The sequence below is a fragment of the Psittacula echo genome (assembly GCF_963264785.1).
Source record: "Psittacula echo genome assembly, chromosome: 5".
Classification (NCBI taxonomy): Eukaryota; Metazoa; Chordata; class Aves; order Psittaciformes; family Psittacidae; genus Psittacula; species Psittacula echo.
Genome location: NC_137739.1, coordinates 38,395,812 through 38,417,659, shown reverse-complemented (window position 1 = coordinate 38,417,659; position 21,848 = coordinate 38,395,812). Strand labels below are relative to the sequence as shown.

The 21,848-nt window shown below is 36.9% G+C and overlaps 1 protein-coding gene across 1 annotated transcript in view; it reads right to left on the bottom strand.

Annotated features, from left to right (window-relative positions):
* Nucleotides 1–21,848, bottom strand: part of CHID1 (chitinase domain containing 1) — a gene marked incomplete at both ends in the record, with an annotated part of 135,921 nt that overhangs the window by 6,380 nt on the left and 107,693 nt on the right. The window contains one exon of the mRNA XM_080619788.1: nucleotides 5,215–5,295. Within this exon, the coding sequence (XP_080475914.1) occupies nucleotides 5,215–5,295 (81 nt within the window). The remainder of the gene's footprint in view (nucleotides 1–5,214; nucleotides 5,296–21,848) is intronic.

Sequence of the window (21,848 nt, the reverse complement as noted above, 5' to 3'; positions counted from 1 at the left end):
CAACTCCCCCTCCCCGCCTGCCAGGCCTGTCTTTTCTATAGAGCCTGTAACCTTCCATTCCAACACCCCAGTCATAGGAGCCATCCCACCATGTTTCTGTGATGCCTACTATATCATACTCCCGTAGTCGTAAACTACAAACATATCACAGCACATAAAGCCAAAGTGATGGACAGATAGTAAGACAGTTGTGCCTATTAAATGTGCATCTGAAAAAAAATGAAGACATTTGGTTGTCAGATGTGAGAATATACACAACATATTTAAAGGTCAAGTATGCCATTGTGCCACTGTCCTGCAAGTATCAGTTACAGGAGTATTTGTCAGAAAGGTCATCCGGGGAAAATCATCCTATTTACATGGGCTTTGACAATACTAGGAGCTGGAAAGTTAGAAGTTCAAAACATGACTGTATTGAGTCAAAGACCTGCTAGTCTTTGGATAGGAACTGCATCATGCCACACCTAAAACAAGAAAAATCTCTGGTTATCTAAAGAACTCCTTAAAAGGCTTAAGGCCTTTCAAAATATCAAAAGAACAGAGCACAGTTTCCCAATAACTAACACAGAGTTTAGGAAGAAATCAGGTAAGATTAAGATGAAAATCCCAAACTTCTTTGGGCACAACACTTTATCCAAGAACTGGTCACAACAAAATACAACATAGGCAGAGTCAGACAAGTTAATTATCTACCCCATACTATTGGCCTTTAAGGAGAACAACTCTTAAAAGAGGTGAAAAGGCTGACACTGAAAATATAGGATGCAAGAAGAGATCTCACAACAGAGATGGTTTGATACTAGATACAAGTAAACACACTGCAATACCTTGTTGCTACTGAGTTTCTCAGAGAGGTGGTAGATAATCCCACTCCTAGAAACATTCCAGGTCAGGTTGGATGGGGCTCTGAACAACCTGCTGTAGTTGAAGATGTCCCTGCTTGTTGCAGGGGGGGTTTGGACCTTTAAAGATCCTTTCCAACCCAAACTATTCTGTCATTGTGTGATTATAAAACTGTCAGACAGTGAAAGACAGTTGCATCTAATAAATGTGCATCTGAAAAAGATGAAGACATTTGGTTGTCAGAACCGTGGAAGATTTTCCCCAATTCCCAAATGACTATCTTTCAGGTTAGATTAAATGCTAGCAGTATAAAATATACAGACAAAGGAAGTTACACTCGGCACAAACACCAAGACTGCATTTTAAATCCCTAATAATGAGAAGGATGAGTTATAAGTGATTTTACAGCACCACTTAACCAGTTAGGATCAGAGGAAATGAAGAGTAAATAGACAGACCAAGCAGGAATTGCTCCTAAATTTGAGCAATTTAGAGACTCTGGCCTCTTCAGGAGCCTGCTTAGTAAGGTTCCTCTAGGGATACAGCCCTAGAGGGCAGGGAGGCCCAAGACTGTTGGATGATATTCAAGGATCACCTGCTCCAAGCTCAGGAGTGTTGCATCCCAACTAGAAGGAAATGCAGCAGGAGGGCCAGGAGACCTCCTTGGATGGATAAGCAGCTGCTCAGGAAAATTCAAAGGAAAAAAGAGGCTTATAGAATGTGGAAGCAGGGACAAGTGGAAGCCAGAAAGAATACAGGGATGCTGTCCAGGAAGCTAGGGACCAGGTTAGGAAACCTAAGGCCCAGTTAGAATTAAACTTGGCTAGGGATGTTAAGGATAACAGGAAGGGATTCTATAGGTACGTAGCGAGTAAAAGACAGACTAGGGACAACGTAGGCCCCCTGCAGAAGCTATCAGGAGAACTGGCTACCTGGGATTTGGAGAAGGCTGAGGTTCTCAATGACTTCTTTGCCTCGGTCTTCACTGGCAAAGGCTCTGACCACACCACCCAAGTCTTGGAAGGCGAACGCAGGGACTGTGAGAATGAAGACCCTAGGCCCACTGTAGTAGAGGATCTGGTTCGAGACCATCTTAAGAACCTGAACATGCACAAGCCCATGGGACCTGACGAAATCCATCCGTGGGTCCTAAAGGAGCTGGCGAATGAAGTTGCTAAGCCACTGGCCATTATATTTGAAAAATCATGGCAGTCAGGTGAAGTTCCCGACAACTGGAAAAAGGGAAATATAACCCCCATTTTCAAGAAGGGGAAAACGGATGACCCAGGGAATTACAGACCAGTCAGTCTCACCTCTGTGCCTGGCAAACTCTTGGAGCAGATTCTCCTGGAAGACATGCTAAGGCACATGAAAAACAAGGAGGTGCTTGGTGACAGCCAGCATGGCTTCACTAAGGGGAAATCCTGCCTGACCAATTTGGTGGCCTTCTATGATGGGGCTACGAAACTGATGGACAGGGGCAGAGCAGTTGACGTCATCTATCTGGACTTGTGCAAAGCCTTTGACACTGTCTCACATGACATCCTTGTCTCTAAATTAGAGAGACATCAATTTGATAGATGGACCACTCGGTGCATAAAGAACTGGCTGGATGGCTGCACGCAAAGAGTTGTGGTCAATGGCTCGATGTCCGGCTGGAGACTAGTAATGAGTTGTGTCCCTCAGGGATTGGTGTTGGGACCGGTATTGTTCAACATCTTTGTTGGTGACATGGACAGCGGGATTGAGTGCACCCTCAGCAAGTTTGCCAATGACACCAAGCTGTGTGGTTCGGTTGATACACCGGAGGGAAGGAATGCCATCCAGAGGGACCTTGACATGCTTGTGAGGTGGGCTGATGCCAACCTTATGAAGTTTAACCATGCCAAGTGCAAGGTCCTACACCTGGGTCGGAGCAATCCGAGGCACAGCTACAGGTTTCGGCAGAGAAGAGATTCAGAGCAGCCCTGCAGAGAAGGACTTGGGGGTGTTGGTCGATGAGAAAATGAAAATGAGCCGGCTTCAGTGTGCGCTCACAGGCCAGAAAGCCAACCACATCCTGGGCTGCATCAAGATGAGCGTGACCAGCAAGTTGAAGGAGGTGATCCTGTCCCTCTACTCTGCTCTCATGAGACACTCACTTGGAGTATTGTGTGCAGTTCTGGTGTCCTCAACATAAAAAGGACACGGAACTGTTGGAACAAGTCCAGAGGAGGGCCACGAGGATGATCAGGGAAGTGGAGCACCTCCCGTATGGAGACAGGCTGAGAAAGTTGGGGCTGTTCAGCTTGGAGAAGAGAAGGCTGCGTGGAGACCTCATAGCAGCCTTGCAGTATCTGAAGGGGGCCTACAAGGATGCTGGGGAGGGACTATTCATCAGGGACTGTAGTGACAGGACAAGGGGTAACGGGTTAAAACTTAAACAGGGGAAGTCTAGACTGGATATAAGGAAGAAATTCTTTACTGAGAGGGTGGTGAGGCACTGGAATGGGTTGCCCAGGGAAGTTGTGAATGCTCCATTCCTGGCGGTGTTCAAGGCCAGGTTGGACAAAGCCTTGGGAGGCATGGTTTAGTGTGGGGTGTCCCTGCCCATGGCAGGGGGGTTGGAACTAGATGATCTTAAGGTCCTTTCTGACCCTAACTCTTCTATGATTCTATGATTCTAAAATCTCTCAACTTACTTACATAAATGCATACTTACCTGTAATGTGCACGTGGACAAGCATCAGAGACAAGAGATTTCTATAACTCTTGGTAATGGTCCCTCCCTGCTATATAGAAATGATCAGCTGTGCTTTGCTTAAAGATTCATGATTTGATTTCTTAGCAACCATTTTCATGTGAGATACTTGTCCAGTGAAACATATTTTAGGCTTGGCTGCCATCTCCATCCAATGTAACTCAACCTTTGCAAACTAAAATGGTAACTGAAAAGAGTTCCCTTAAATAACCCTCCTGTGCAGCCAACTGAACCACTACAGACATGCTGAGCCACACGGCTGCCTGCCAAGCACAGCACAGCAAGTGAAGTTGAGAGTGATTTTTAGATGCAGTGTGCTTTATGCATCAAAAATTCCTCCAGGATGTCCAAGACCAAGAATCTCTAAAGATTAGGTTTCAAAGGCAAATGATGTAGTACTACTAACAAGCTATCCATTTCGCACATGTTCAGTTGCAAGGAGATGTTTAGGAAATGTATTTCAGAAATGAATCCCAGAACTATGCCATTCACACAGAGCCCTTACATTTACTATTTTGGTGGTCACTGTGTCTCCAACTGGACAGTGCATTGAAGACCAATAAAACAAACCTTATAATTTACTCCTCTTCAGTTAACTCAAAAAACTTTGGGATTGCTTGGCACAAAGTGATTTTGCAAGAGGATACCAAAGAATTAAATATGAAGGAATGTAGATCCCAGTCCTTTCATACAAACGCAGAAAAGAAATTAGAACACCACTGACAAGCAGGTAATTTTATTTTTTTTTCCCTGAGAAATGATGAAATGAGTGTTGCTCAGAAGTCAGGAGAAGATTACAGACTGAGAGAAACCTTGAAAACTAAACTAAGAATATAGAAGTAGGACATCTTAGGTTTGGGGGTTTTTTGTGTATGTTTTTTTTTTCATATTTAAAAATATTTAAACCAAAAGGTACGTTGAAAATAATATTTTTTTTTTATTAAAGCACCCTAAAATGTATTTTACTCCCTTTTTCACTGGTGTGTCTTCACATTACCAATGCACTGAGTAACATGAAAGACACAGTTTTGTAGAAGTAGTAGGATTACCGTATTTTTGTATATTTGCATACAAAAATTGCAAATTACCAGAGGCTAAGAGGTTGCTGGGGTTTTTTTAAAATATTTTTTAAATGGAATTCTCGTAGCATCAGGAATCCTCTTGTCATTTCATGATGAAAAAGGGAGGACAAAAATTTAGTTGAATTCTGTTGCTTGACCAATCTTATCACTAGCACTTGTAAAACCAGTCTCAGGTTACAAGAGTATCACATTTTTCTTGAAACTATTTTTGGTCTAGTTATTGGTAATTACCCAACAGCTCACAACAGTAATTTCAGAGCCTCTGATTAACTGACACTCAGCACATAACTTTGATGGATAATTTCTAAAGATATGACTCAGACTTCTCTTCTAAAGATTGTTTTAGCTTATGTTATTTCATTAATCCTTTTCTGATGTACTTCTCTCGCCTGAAGCACTCTTTTCTATTGTAGTTCAGTGTTAATATACAGATCAAAGCCATCAGAATTTCCGTTTGCTGAATTTAGTTGCACACTATAATTACTTCATTGTGTACTGGGCAATGCCTAAAAATATTTGCAGAATAGTAAGTTAATAAATGTAACTCACTTTTTGTATTCAAAGTAGTGTTCAGCAATTTGTTCATCCCAGACAATTTTCGGTTTGTGCTCCTTCAAGGTTTCAATGTACCTACAAATTAAAAACACAGATATGACATTAACTTTTCTGAAAAGTAGTTATGAAATTACACTGCAGAAATCTCTGGGAAACAAACAAAAAAACCCAGTTTTACTATGTTCAGATGTTGAATACTGCATCAAAAGTATCTTCCTGCTGACAACTTTCTCAGCCACTTTATACAATTCGCCATGTTCATATTCTTAAGTTGTTTTGTTTTTTTTAAAAAAGGAATGAATTAATTAATGTCCATCAACTGACAAATCTATAAAGGCACATGAAAGCAGTGCTTCAATATTTCTACAGTCTGATGCCCATATGCCAAAGCACAGGAACTGTAGTCATCCTTAGGCTGTAACTAATTGTGTCCTCCAGTGCTAATCAATGCAGTTCTTGATCATAAATAACTATAATGTGATCAGAAAAGTTCTTCTATAAAAAAGGCTTAGTTACTCTTCCAAAATGAAATTAAAAAAGAGCTCATTTTCAAGGACAAGTTACTGCTAAGTAACCAAGTAACTTTTACTTAGCAGTAACTAAGCAGTAACTAAGTTACTGATAAGGACTGCATATGAATTTTCTCCACCATTAGTTTTGTTCGCATTATTCTCTTGCAATTGCATTTTGAATGTGGAATTAACTACTTCATACCTCCTTGACACAAAGTGAGGACAGAATAGTATTTGTATCAAAAAAAACTGTACAGGGGACCACTGTGAAATAGTTAGTATGCTGTAAATTCATGTTCTTGGTTAGCTCACAGTATTGTCTCAGTGTAGAGACAGTGTCTCTTTCTGCTTGCATTTATGATAGCACAATGGAAACCAGCTGCTAGCTGCCTCATGTAAGAAGACCAGAAAACAGCAAGCTACTGCCAGTGGTAGAGATCACATAGATGTCACAGGAAGTCTCTATCACATATTCCTCTGTTTCCTCTGCATCTTTTTAACCTGAATCTTTGGCCACCAAGAAGGCTGAACTTAAATCTGCTGACAACTTTCCTGACTAAACATTAGGGTGTTTATCTGGCCACAGACCAAGCACAATCAGTTTCTTTTTTCCTTGGGGATTGTATCAGGAACTTGAACTCCAAGTCTCATTATCAGTACTTTATCAAGGTTATATAAAGCCATCACAGGCAAACACAGTGATCATAAGTTACTAATAATTTTCTTTTATTTTTGCAAAATCTATCAAAACCATCACTTCCACAATACAGAATCACAGAATAAACTAGGTTGGAAAAGACCTTTTAGATCATCAAGTTCAACCATTCCCCAGCATTGCCAAGGCCATAAATGGAAAGGTACTGTCGTATCTTTCAAACATAATGCTGTACATGAATGTCTGATCCTTGCAGTAACTTCTCTCCTCAGCACAGGATTTGCATGGAAAAAATTGCCTTCAGATCATCTTATTTTTAAATAAGAAATTTCCATCTCCTATGTAAAATGTTATAACTGATTTCCACCAGCCACTACCCTGACTCCATCAGTGCTGAAATTCCACTTCACTATATGCTTCAAAAAACAGCGAAAAAGTTTGTATTTCTCAGTTTGAAAAGATTTATTCTGTTCTTTGGTATTAATTTAAACATAATTGTAATACTGAGCATTGCAGGGAATATCTTCTCTCTTCTGCTGTGGCTTGCGCATTCATATATTGGTAAATTGCTGCCTGCTGCCTACTGCCAGCAGTTTTAGAAAAGATTTTCATTTTGCATTTAAGTCAAATGAACCTGAGCCAGGCATGCTATTTAAGTATTTACATGGTAGCAACTATTGCACTCTTCCTCAATGCAGCTTTTCAAATAATGCAGTTAAAACCTTGGGACCTGCTCATCCCTTTTTACGATATAAAAAAATTTCAGTTGCCCCACTAGTGAAATATGCAAAGAGACCTCGTTTTGTATATTTAAAATTTAAGGATAGCTTTTAACACCTTTGTCTCATTCCAGAATGGTGACTTCAGTAATGACAGGAGACAACACTCAAGTAGAACATGGGACCAAACTGTTATAAAAATTAACAGCCAAGACATCCTGGCATGCAGTTTTCATAGAAGCACTGAATCAGCTGGGTTGGAAAAGACTTTTAAGATCATCAAGTCAACTGTTCTCCCAGGACTGACAAGTCCACCAATAAACCATGTCACTGAGGGCCTCATCTACATGATTTTTGGACACTTCAAGGGATGGTGATTCCACCACTTCCCTGGGAGGAAGCCTGTTGCAATACCTGATCACTCTGTCTGTGAAGAAATTTTTCCTAGTATCCAATCTAAACCTCCCTTGGTGCAGCTTGAGGCTGTTACCTCTTGTCATATTACTTGTTACTTGGGAGAAGAGATGTATGACTTTAGATGGGAAATCACGTGCTAAAAATCCCAATACAATTAAACAGTCTTCAACATACATATGAGCAAGCTTTAAAATTAGAAATGCAACCTGAAGCAATTATAGCCTATTACATACAAGGTATATTATTGTTTTAAAAAGCTGTTCAGGCATGTGCTGCACTTACTGAAAACCCATCCTGACCGGGCATAGAGAATTTATTTCCCTTTTCTCCTTTCTCCTCTAGGCATGTATCACAATGGTATGTAAGAGCAATATGAACAAGTTAGTTTGTCTTCAAATCACATCTATTTTCCATCACACTGAAGTAGACAAGCATGAAATATCAGTATGGCTAGGGAACAAGAGATCTAGATTCACTTCCAGGCTCTCAGAGAGAGAAAAAGGATGGGCAAGGTGCTCATCTCAGCCAGCCTTCCTTCTTCCTTCCACCTCTCACCTCACTCTTCACATTTCAACTCATATTTATTGCTATTTTTCTCTCCTTTCTTACTAACTTATCTCTTTCTACTGCCACTGTCCCACTTCACATCTATTTTTGTACTCCTATCAAGACTAAATTATTTGCTTCCTCATCCATCAGCTCCTAACTTACTAGCTTTCTTCTTTTACCAAACTGCCTCAGCAGTTAAGGGTATGATAAACACTGAAAACACCTTTATTGACAATTCAAGTATCTGGAGTGCTGATGCTAGTCTCTAATGAAACACAATGCATCATGTAGAAATGATAAATATGCATGGACTATCAGGAATAGTAACTAAAGGCAGATGTCACCTGCATGTCCACCTTGCAAATACTTGTTCTTAAACAGAGAACTGACATTCTGGCTCATTTAAATAGGCCTTGGCTTAACTTAACCAAAGTAACATCTTTCTCTCCCAGAACATTTCTTCTCGACGATAAGTAAGCAGCTGAAGCATCAATTCAGTTGTCACAACTGGGCTTTGAAATTTATGACCAAATAAAATCATGGCCACATAAGGCATAAGCGTTTGGAAATGATTTGAAGTCTGCCTGCTACCTGTCATACAAACTTCAAATCTGCACTTTCCTGTCATACCTCTGTCCAAAAGGACAAAGAGTTGGTGTCTACAGACACCAAATATTATCCTTACGACTGCTACTCCTGGTTACAAACCCCTTGGGCATGGTTGGACTAAAATAAGCATTCACTAACACAGAGTAAATAAGAAACCAAAGCGCACATATAATGGAGTATCTGTAAAGTCAGTCCTGCCAATGATGTGTATCTATGTACAACACTAATATGGCTATACCTACACTCTATTGCACTTTGTTGCACATTCAACTAATAAATAAAGGATCCACAGGAAAGGTTCTCAGGATTTACAGCTGGTGTTCCTGTTCCTTTTTTAAGACACATTTTTAATTTGCCTATTTGCCATCCTTATAAAGAACAAAAAAAAACCCCTTTTCCTCAATTACTTAAAAATATTGCACCACAGAGGTTCACTAGCCCACATGGCTTGATAAAACCACCAGTAAGTATAAAAACATACTTAGAGCACTGCATGCTGTCTCTGTTGATAACCAAGTTGATTCACATGTTCTATATTGTCTAAACCCTGTATTATAGCTTGATTATACTACGTAGAAAAGGGGCAGTTCAAGTGTTTGATTGTATCAGCACAAAGTAGCTATTCCTAGCAGGGCTGATCAAAAGCCAGGTGCTATTTTGCGAGGTATTTCACATCTGCATGCATGCAAATTGTTGAAAACATATTGTTATGATATTAATGAAAAGACAATTTCAACAAAATATATAGATGTGTCAACAGCAGTACTTACTATACCATTGCATGTCAAACCATATAATCTGCACTTAGTTATTAAAATACTGTATTAATTTTATATTTTAAAATCAATGTAATGTTTCAACTATTCATTATGATACCAGGAAAAAGTACAAGAAAATCTCAATTTTACTAACTCTAGTCACAAAAGTATTAGGGTTAAAAAGTATGAAGAATACTCAGCAAAAAATACTTTGTTAATAAAATACCTAAGTTTCTGGCAGGATGCAGAATTTAAGCAGAATTTCCTCATTCTGACAAAAAGAGAAGATCACAGCTTTCCTATTTTTTTTTTTTTCTTTTAAAACCCCTTGGCCTCATTATATCTCTGTATAGATATAAACCTGGGTTTCTTTACTTTTGTCTCTCTGGATAGGATTTGTAATCCAGATCTTTTGTAGCATATGGGAAAAAAAAAGACAGGATATGGAGGTGTGTATCAAACTGAAATCTTTCTAGACATCTCCATGTAGTCATGGATAAATGTACTGGAAAAATAACCCTCTTCTCAGGACAAGTCGCAGACTACCAATGCTGTTTCAGAATGATTATACCAGAAGATGCTATAGTGCAGTGCCAGAATTTACTTTGAGCAGGGAAATGATTGCTTACTCTTACCATATTAAGGTAGTCTTCACCATAATGCAGGATAAGAATCATCTCAACACTAAAGATTTTGGCATATGAATTCCCACTAGAGGCTAGCAGTAGTAAATGAAAGCTTGACAAATTGTATTAGATAATAAAGAAACAATTGTCCTGTCAAAATTAAAAATACATAATGTGTAAGTTACATAACAAGCACATACTAAGTGGAAGAGAAGAAGCTTAGTCACAGAAAAGTCATCCTTACAGAACTCTGAAATACTTAAAAGTGCAGCCAGGCTTCTACAAGAATGCCTATGTCTCAATGAGAATTCAATATATGCATTGTTGAGAAGCCAATAGGTGATTCTTTCTGCAATCAGGTTCAAACCACCACACTGACATTACTGCAGCTTAATGTATATCTTTCACAGAAGAAACACAGGTCCTAGTAAATTCTTATAAGGCAACGTATCATCATGTAATGGCAGTGATATTAGTCCCTAGAACATACAGCATAAAGGCTTAAATTCTGTTCCAGCTCACTCAGTAATCTGGCCTCCTGCAGAATCAGAGACAAGACACAGTCCCTCTGTCTAAAAATACTTCTCAAGATGATGAAAGTAATGCTTGTTTATCCCTACTGGCTTGTTTAAAGAATCAGCAGGTTCATCCTCCTAAAACAAAAACAAAACCAACCAAACAAAAAGCTTTGAAAATAAAACTGCTAGTTTTTAAGGGCACATTTTCTGAAATACTTAATTAATCTTCAGCTGAGGTTGAAGTATTTTCAAATACATTAAGTACAATACTGTGCTCCATTATTCCAAGAATTGACATAATAGGCTATGCATATGAAAAAGTGAGGCTGTGTATCTTTGGATGTGAGGCCGAACAAAGTTCAGATACACTAATACATCTCAACTTCCAAGTAGCCCCAGCAGAGTGTTCATATTACTTAGATGACAATCACATCAGGCCTACAATTTCCACTAAAATTATCTCTGCCTACTCCTCCTCGGCCTCATGACTAGTGGGTTTTCAGTAAAACGACATGTGAAAGCAAAGTTGATAAAAAATACTAAACCATAAAAGTGATCCAGTTGTTGAACAGCCCTCTCCCTTCAAAGCAGTAGAATATCCATATTCTTGAACTCTCTTGAAGGCAGCCTCTGCTACCATTGCCCTACACTTCAGCATGTAAGACATGCTGCATTTTCAAACTATTGAAAGAACAGTCCAAGAAGCAAGAAGGCAGTATTCACCACTGCCTTGTGTAGTTCTGCTGCAGATCCTTGAGACCCAAGCATCCTGTTGAATACAACTGTCGTGGTTTAAACCCAACCAGGCAGTTCGTTCACTCACTCCCCCCTTCCTCCCCCCACTCCCGGAGAGATGGGAAGGAGAACTGAAAGAATGTAACTCCCACAGGTTGAGATAAGAACAGTTTAGTAACTAAAGTATAACACAAATCACTACTGCTACCACCAATAATGATAAAGGAAATAACAAGGGAAGAGAATACAACACCTCATGACCCGTCGACCGATACCTCGCCCCCACCCAGCAGTGAACTTGCCCTTCCAAGTAACTCTCAGTTACATCCTGGGCATGACATGCTGTGGTATGGAATACCTCTTTGGCTAGTTTGGGTCAGGTGTCCTGTCTCTGCTTCCTCCCGGCTTCCCCTCCTCCCTGGCAGAACATGAGGCTCACAAAGCCCGTGGTCAGACCAAACATCGGTGTTATCAGCTCTGTTTCCAGGCCGAAAGTCAAAACCACAGCGCTGCACCAGCTACTAAGAAGGAGCAAAAATGACTGCTACTGCTGAACCCAGGACAAATGCCTTTGAGAATGGTCTTAACGTCAGCACAACAAACAAATCCATGGTATTATTTCTTCCATCAAGAACACTCCTATACTCCCAGCTATTAGAGTGCTAAGACTATAATTTTCAATGCTGCTATGACAAACATGGACAAAATACCCACTAATTACTTGTACCTATTTCTGTTCATTTGAAAAGTATATATTAAATGCTTTCAAAATGCAAGAATATTTACTAAAATAATGGTATTTAAGTAATTCCTTACAAAAAAAAATCAATATTGTAACAGCAATTGTGAAAAGCTATCTAAAAGAAGCTATGAAATTACAGAGTTGCTCAAGCTTTATGTATCTTACTGTGGTGCTCTAATTTGCTGATAAATGGTCTCTTAAAACTAATGCACTCAAAATCTATTTCAGGTTACATTCCTAAGTGGAAGCACATTGTATTATTCCTACAAAGAAAACCACACAGCCTCTCCCCGCAATAACTCCAAACTAAAACCCACAGAATTCAGAATAAAAATGGAACAAGAGAAATTACAAGTCATGACTTTTAGAGGTAGCAAAGACCAAAATCCAGGAAGTTTTGGTCTTAGATCTGAGCGTAATCTGCCAAATTCTCATTGCTGATAAATCTGACTACGATTTCTGAGTTATCACACACATAATTTTTGAAATTAGCTGTCAGTTAAACTTTGCTATTTCAACCTAGCACTCACAAAGCAGAAAAAATGTTTCAAAGCTACTCCGAGTCTTTATCACCTGTCCTGTCTGAAGTTCAACCTCTGAAGACCTGATGTTCAACCTCTGAACACCAAACACTTCCTATGAGATTAAAGGGATAGTTTTTTAGCATGAAGTAGTCATAGATGCACATAATAAATTTAAATGATCAAGCACAATACAGCAGATAGTTTTACCTTCATATGAACAAAATCATAAATTCAATCCCCGACAGAGGACTGTAACTAAAGAAAACAACTACATTAAAGGAAAATCTATGGCAGAGCAGTAAACTACAAAACCTCCAGTGTCCTATGAAGCTATGAAATACTCTTTTGGAATGAAGTGAAGAACAAAAAACATTTCTGATGATAATTTTAAGTTCATTTTTCATACTTAGCAGAGGGATTTTTCTCCTCTCAAATGATCATGCTTTAGTCACAGTTATATATATTTATTCTGGATTTACACCAGTAGAACTAATAGAAGACTTTCAGCCTTTTTTTTTTTAAGATAGAATGATGACAAATTCATGCATATGACTACTAATCTCTCATAAAAAATGCAAATCTCAATGGTTTAGTACGTTTTTAACATGCCTTAGAATAACCTGGATGGCATATAATTTCTCCATTTTTGGTATGACTTGAATTGAAGATGGGCTATGCAGTAATAAACTATATCCTATCCAATGAGAGTGAAGATTTATGCGCTTTTAAGAAACTTGTCTTCAATTGGGCAGTAAATACTTGAGGACACGGATTTTAAATCTCTTGATATTTAGTTAAACTAATACATATTCATGTGGCAGCCTTCAGTTTTAAAGAAAAGCCTGGTACTTTTCATCCTGAAAGAACAGCTGAAAGTCTTCCATATCTTTGCTGTAACTCCAACAAATATTTGTATATTTTTATCTGTTTAGTTTCCACTGAACAAACATATCTGTGCCAGCTGCTAAAATTTGATAAGGTGAAGACTAAATTTTAAAGCAAAAACCAGTATGCATATATTTATTTGAAATGACTTCCAGAAGAACTGTTACTTAAATCAAATTGCAACACTTGGAATGTAAATCAAGGGACAAATTGATGGCCCCCACATTTTTTTTCCCTTTGAATTAACCAGAAATTTCAAAATGCAATACTATTTCACCTCTAACAGGTATGCATATAATTATATTTTAAAAGTCTTTAAATTAAACAGCACTACTTTTCACATTAACCATAACTACAGCTCTCTGCCAGGAGTACAGCACTTTGTGCACAAAGAGTCTTTGGTTTGCTGAAGAAATTGTTTTAGTAAAGGGGAATTATACTCACAGCATATGTGGAATTTGTGGACATTTTAAAATTTTGTTAAAAACTGGTAAGTTAGAAAATAAACCATTTTGCTGTGTTTAAATGACGGAAGTTTGCTTTTTGCAATTATTTGAGTAAATTTAGACAGCAAGTGTTCACAATTTACATTAGTACACTGCTAAAGAGAAAAGAGTAGGACATGCATGTATCTGAAGTAGTTCCATGTGCAAATATATTAAATTGTAATAACACTTGCAAAATACTATCACTTTGCATTCTCTGCACAAGTCATCCAACAGAGTAATCACCAGTATAGCTGTGTAATTAATAAAAGAAAAATGTCCAAAAATGTCCTTTGAACACTAACTGTAAATCTAAACAAGTTAATGAATACTATGATATACATGTAACAGAAGATGAATCCAGAAAGCCCAAAGCAAAATTAGAGAGCAAAAAATCCAGCAAGGCACCAATTACTAAAAGCACAGAAGAAAAGAGACTGATACAACATGGAATTAAGAAACATCTTAGGGGTTTTTTAAATATATTTAAAAAAGCACAATTTAGAAACAACTTTTGGGGAAAAAAGTTATAATTTTCCTTTTTTTCATTCCATTTCATCAATGGACACTGCTTGTTTCAAAGGTTCAAGAAAAGCATTCATTCGCTTTAATTTTAAAAACGGATTCCACTGAATTAAGTCTGGCAAGATACTGAATAGGTTCATTGCCAGAAATAAGTCAACTTTTCTACCTTAAGGCAGGCCTGAGGGGAGAAGTAAAGCTTTACTTTTCATTGCAAAGAGCCATTTCAAAACCATATGGAAGAGGTGTCACCTGGGAATAACTCCCTGTGCCCCACCTATCTAATTATCACAAGCTCCTGCTACAGTTGTATTCACAGAGATGAGCTATTAATCACCTTGTTAAGTAAAGAAAACATAAAAAGAGGATGATAGCAAAGCTAGAAGATGAAGAGAAACAGATGGAACTGTCAACTGCAAGACTTTACAATGCAAGAGCAGGAATAACATGGAGAATAGTATTTGGAATAGAGAAAAAAGTTCCAACTGCAGTCACTGAAAGACTTAATGGCCAATGTTTGGGATTGATAAGGCTTTTGCTGGGTATTATTTTAATTGTGCTTACTTTTACATAAGGTGGAGTGCTATAATCTGTTCCTCTTTAATTTGCCATTCTAGCTATTGCAATAAACCTCTGTACTGTTTTACACACATTGTATCCTACAATGTAGCTATTGCACCACTTCAGAAGCTCTTTTATTTCAATCCCAAGATTGAAATAACAGGTCAGGATGTGCTCAGGATAGTATTGTCTTCTCTTTAAGCAAAGATCTATTACTGCCAGATGATGGATTCTGTACTCAGCATCAAAAAATAGTGGGTGAATCAAATTTAGAAGTCCTGAAGAGAAATATAAATTACTTCCTCAGGCCATAAAAAAAAAAGTGAGGCTCTTGGCTTTTCAGTAAGCTCTGACTCCATGACTGGGTTCAACTAGTTTTTCTGATTGATTTTGGCACTTGCTGACTTGAAATCCCAAATACTATGTTGTGTGCAATCTTCTGCCCACAATGCTCTACATTTGTGGATTGTGATGACTGCTGCCTTTGATCAAATGCTCAGAAAGCTTCCACACAAAGGACCAAACTAGGAGGAAAAAACAAAAGAACCTGCAGCAAGATACGACTGAGAGCCAAAATACAGAGAAACACACTGAAAAGGCCGAAACATATTTTATTGGGCCACTGGTCTATGTGGGTATCACATCAGAGATGGTCTGAATACATCATACATGTTCTAGGTTTCTTAAGCTGACAAGAAGAGACAAAGGGGAAAAAAAAGAATGGGGCCAAGAACTAATTTTTTATCCATTAATATTTCTGAGCAAGCAACAGCAATTCAACTACGCTGCATATTTTTTTGGATCCGGGGAAATGAAAAGACAGGTTAATAGACCTGTTAATTTATATTCACAAAATATATTCCAATTACACGTAGTTTCTGACCCTCTCTGGCCCCACAGCCATTGCAAGAACCTCTTTAATTACTTGCCTCTTTTGCAATAAAATACAATTAAGCACTACTAATTATTTGACACAATATATTTTAAGTATGGAAGAGACTAACCAGTTGCTATAACAACATAATCTAATAAACTTGACTGGCAGCTGTTACAGATTCTCTTCCCATAGCAGAAGAGTTTTGAACTATACCCCTGCTTTCAAACTTATCATCTTTGTTGCATTTTCTATCTGCAATAAAATAAGAACATATTGAATAGAAGAGTGCTGAAAGAATTCATAAAACCACCAAATTGTCACAGCACTTCACACTTCAGGATGATGCATAAACATTAAGCAATTAAGACAGATGTGGAAGACAAAGAATCTATTAGAAAACAAGTTCTTCCTGTGAAAGCCAGAAGTCTGAGATAATGTTATAAATCAAACTAGATAAAAGCAATACCAGTGCAGTCAGTAACTGTGGGCATTTAATATAACAGTGATTTCTCCCTACAACAAACTAAATATGCAACTAAATATGCCACAGCATGTAAATATTTCTTCAGAAATACTGCAACAGCTTTAGGATGTCTAGAAAAAATATCAGAAAATCATAAAAACCCTTTAACTATCTTTACATGATTCTAGATGATCTTCACTGTGACCCCCAATGCATGTCTGGGGAAAACAGAAGATAAGAAGTTATCAAGTTGACAGGAGAGCAGTTTTATGGAAGTATATTATTATAGGAGAAGATTGTGCAACTTCAGGAGCACTTTGATCTAGCTTATAGCCAATGCAAATTACACTGTTTGCCATTTGAATTTGGCCAGTTTCTCAGATTCAAATTTTAACACAATGAAAGTATGAGTAATTACACAGGAATTCTGAAAGGTTTTTACAGATAGATAAACACCATCCCATAAAGAATTGGTTCCATACTTTGAGTGAAGAAAGACAGTATACAAGCCTTCCAGAATCAGAGATACTGTTTCATTCCAGCTAATAGATCTATGTTGTTCATAAAAAACACAGTTAATCTGGCCAAGTTTTCTTACCTTTTCATTTGAGTTACTGGTTACTCAAAATTACATTTAAACCTAACAGAGGGTATTTATGTTTGGTTTTACCCAGAGGGCAAATAATTTCTTGAAAAGGTTCAGCTCTGATAAAAAAAAAATTACTGGAAATCACTAGAATTGCTTGATTGTATTATCTGTTACCAACTAGTTACCAAGACTCACAAGTGCTTTAGAAAGCCAAATGCACCTACCATTTTGCCAGTATCAAATCAGTCTCTCCTTCCTTCAACAAATAGGCAAATCCTACTTCTGCTTTTCTGCTAGTCAACTTAGCAGAACACAAATCCTTGCATTTAGTTCAACAAATCTTTCCAAAAGAGAATTTAGCTAAATCATAAATAAGAAAGTAATAAAAACATTAAAAATATCTTAGTAACATTTAAGGAAATCCAGAAATATGGAAATAAACCCATTATGTTTATTTATTAGTCAAAATTATTTGTCTTTCATTGCCTAAACAGCAACAGCTTTTTTTTCTGTTTGATTTTCAGATGCATCTCAGAGAATATACAAGTAAAATTGTGTATCTACTATTAAGCAGAGCATTCTGATTCTGTAACAAAAAATATCAAGGCTTTGCTTTGTTCTCAAAAGATTTTAAATTTTACATAAACCCAAGCTTATTTTAGTCTTAAAATGTGCGTAGAGTTTTAAAGATTTGTATCTTAAAATCTATGAAATATTTCAGTGTAATATACTTGAATATTTTCATATGAAAGCTCTTAGAAGGCCATATTGTATGAACTTCTGGGGGCAAAATTTAGGGCAATATTACCATCTTTACCACCCCATTAATATGGAAGAACAGCTGACAGAACAAATGCATCACAGATTTAATTAGAGGATTAATAGAATTAATCACAGGATTCATATACATACATCATATTTAAATAAAGGAAAATAAATGAAAATGATCAAAGAAGTGTTTTTAAAGGACAAATACATTAGGTTTAAAAGCAATTCATAGACATAAAATAGATGTCGCCAGAATGAGATGCATATGGGACATTACCTTTTACCTCCAGTGTTACTGCTATTCTACAAAAGGGTAATACGTATAATACAAACATCTTCCATTTTTCCATGCAGTACTTGTCTACTGGCTTCGGAGTTTCACAATTATTTAAACAAGCATCAACTACTATTTGACTTGCCTGTTGAAGTGTTTTCGAAGGGGGATAGAGGACTACATGTTCTGCTGTTTAGTTTGATTTTCACAGCTACTAAGAAAACAATACAGTCATTAGTCAAGAATGAAAGTCATATTGCAGAGGTAAGATCTGTTAGACTGTAGGATACTATTAGTGATAGTACTTCACATCCACATACACTGAAGAATATAGTCTTTATGTGTGGAAAGAACTTTTCTGCATGGGCCAGTACTGAAAAATTGAAACTGGAGCGTTACATCTTTTTCTGAAAATATCTGAGATTATGATTTTCATTAACACAAGCAAACACAGAATAATTTAACTTCAGTACCTCTAATACTTGACTAATTGAATGCTTAACTTTGAGTGCACTGAAAGTGTATTTTAATAGAACTATGCAATTACTGCATGCAAAACATAGTAATAACTTCCGTAATTTATGTATTCCAAAGCATTACAAAGGCTAATGAACCTTGCTGTTTTGATTTATCATGAAAAATAACCTGGTTAGACAGTCATTAAGAAGCTGTTTTCTCATAACATAAAACATAAGTTTTTGCTAATAGAGAAAATACTATAAATCTTACAGGTAGATAAAGACTACTTTACCCATTCTAGAATTTTCTATAAAATGACAAAAAATTCAGAATTGTGAACAATTATTTGGCAAAGGTCTCCTCAGATTTTTTCAAGGTCAACTGGAGAAGCCCTTCTTTTCATAATGCTCTGGCATCTTCTATATGCCTCATAGGGATTATCCAATTAACCTTCTGAGCACCTCATCTTCCACGTGGAGTTAAAATCAGAGATGTTAACTTCTGTCACAAGAGCCATGTATTCAAAATCATCAGAGGAACAGAAGTCTGTCATTGTAAAAAATGCTGGGGCTGTATTGGTAAATGACTGATTACTATCAGTTTCCTGAAGCAGATTTTAATACAATTATTAAAAAATAAATTAACTACGCACTTGATCAGCATTTTTTCTTCCTCAATATTTACAAGAAGCACAACTTGATTAATCCCCAGTTTGAGTATCACAATAAGAAGCCAAGGCTGTAACTAGATTCCAGCTTACAGAACAAGCTTATTTCTTTCTATTGAAAATGAATAAGGTGCTATGGAAATTTCAAGAGTCTGTAATGAGGTTGGCATGTTCTGTAGATAAAGTTATAGGTGGATTTCAATTTAAGCAACAAAGTTGCTTAGTCTTTAGATAAGTTTGAGAGCTCTTATGATAACTTGTAAATACAGTTAGTAAAAATGAACAGACATAATAAATAAACGAAATAAAGCAAATTTGCTGCAGAACATAAAGCTAGAAAGTATTTTAAGGTTTTGCTTCATAAGTAAAAAGGGCTGAAGTCAGTTATTTGAGCCATACTTTACTTTTATTTGGAACCTGCATCAAGGGAGGTGGAGGGAAGGACATACAAATCTTTAAATTACTTTGAATCTGTGAACCTCAAAGGGCTGCCTTGCTTTGATACATGTAGAAGATGACTGCAAAGTAATTTAGAATTTTATCCGCCATGTTCCAGAGCACAGCTGTGAGAGATGCCAAGTGCCTTATGACCTTGCTCTTTTCATGAGTTCAGAGGCAAAAAGCTCTTGTCTTTCTTGGGTCTCCACACACACTTCCAGAAAAAGATTTATTAGGCTTGTCACCAACACATCAACATCCTGCACAGTTGCTTCAATGAAAAAATAGGCCCTTCCTTCCTTTGCACAGTGAAACAATTGGCGTTAGGTATGTTCACACTGTGTGCTTCGGGATCAGTTACTCTGGACTAATCCTAATCAGGTTTCGTGGACTCAAGGTTCATGGCAATGAACTGAATGTACTCATGCACCTCAGCTTCCATTTCAGTATCGCCCAAAAGGAATTAATTTTGTATATTCCAAGATTGCTCTGCAATGTGGATTAAAGTAACAGAAATGGGAGATCACGTGGAAGACTGATTTAAATAGTGCATTCCAGAATCAAACTGAAATACACCATACTATTTTAAAATGTTGCTCACTAAAAGAATGATCAGTGGAGGGTTTTTTTGTTAAGTGATTTTTTTTTTTTACAGTATCTCCAAAACAATGCTGAAAAGTCAGATTTATCTGCTTTACAGGAAAGTGAAAAAAATTGTTAAGTCTGGAAATATGATACACATAACAATGGTGATACAATAGTACATCTGACATACTTGGGTTTGGCACTCCAGTAGATTGTAGTTCATAAATAACAGTGACATTTTCAGCAGTTCGTAACACTTACATATTTTACAAAGTTCAGAAATTGTATAGAAAATGCATAGGCTGACATATATGCAAAAATACATATTTCACTCTTTTTCACATAAAATAAAAAAAGTATGCCCTAAGCACATTTGCTTGTTTTATTTCATAAAGATACAAACTTTCAAAAAAGCTTCACAGAAAGGGTCAAAATGTAATTTCAAAAAGTAGTTTTGTACTTACAAGAAGCCAACCTGATTTCTATGAAACTAAAACATCCAGGGCAATGGTGGCAGTATATATTTTAGGTATGCTCTATTGTAAAATAAATGAGCGCATATCCCACTGACTTCAAATTTAAGTTTATCCACTCACTGATAGAAATAATGTGTCCTAAATGTATTAGTTACTAACTTAATTCTGCAAATTAACTTCATTTGACAAAAGCCTTAATACATGCTTGCTTTCATGAATCTTTTCTTAATTTATCCCAAGTTCTTAAGATTCCTGCAGTTTTCACTCACCCAGTTGTATGTTTCAATGCTTAAGTATTTTTTTATTTTTTGTTTGTTTGCTTCTGCAAATCAAATGGGTAGTTATATTAATCACTATTTGCTGGTGCAAAACAACCAACTCAAAACCAGTAAAATACAGCAGGGTACAAATGTTCTTGTAACAGTACACTCCTTTATCTCTCCTGTTCCTGCAGCCTGTTTTTAAACAAAACCAACTTTGATTCTCACAACTCCAGATACATTCCAAAGTATTCTGTAAAATTTCAGCTTCTTTTCTCATGAGAATTTTGCTAATTCTCTCATCGATTTTTCTCATAGTGCTTTTCTAGGTTTAAAGAAAACACATTTTCTAGTTCTAAGAATGTATGCATGACACGAACCTTAAGTTTAAAATGATTCTATATTTTTAATGCTAAAATTCACAAATCACTAAGCATGTCTTGGGAGAATCTAGAAGAACTTAAGAGTTGAGATCATTAGGAAAGCATGTATTAGAAAACAGATAATGTGCCTGCATTATTCTGAGTTAAATTTTGCATGTAGTTAATTCGGAAAAAATAAAAAAAGTGTTCTAAAAATAAACACAGAGAAAAGCATAGTATGAAACCAAGGTCATTACATTTGTAGTAATCTAGCAGGTATTACATTTGTAGTAATCTAGCAGGTATTACTAGCCTGTAATCAAGGAGAGAGGAAACTCATGGACAGCGATTATATGGCATCATCCTGTGTATCAGGAAAGGATAAAACTGAGAAACTGAAAATTGCAAAAATCTTAAGAATTCAGAAAAGATTATGGAAAGATGAACTGCATACAAGACTTAAGGACCAACACAGACACATTAGGACTGAAAAATAACTAAAATACCAACGAGCACAGTGATTAAAATAGTAGAACTAAGTCAATATACATACCCACATGTATTAGAAATGGAATAGAAAACAAATTCATCAT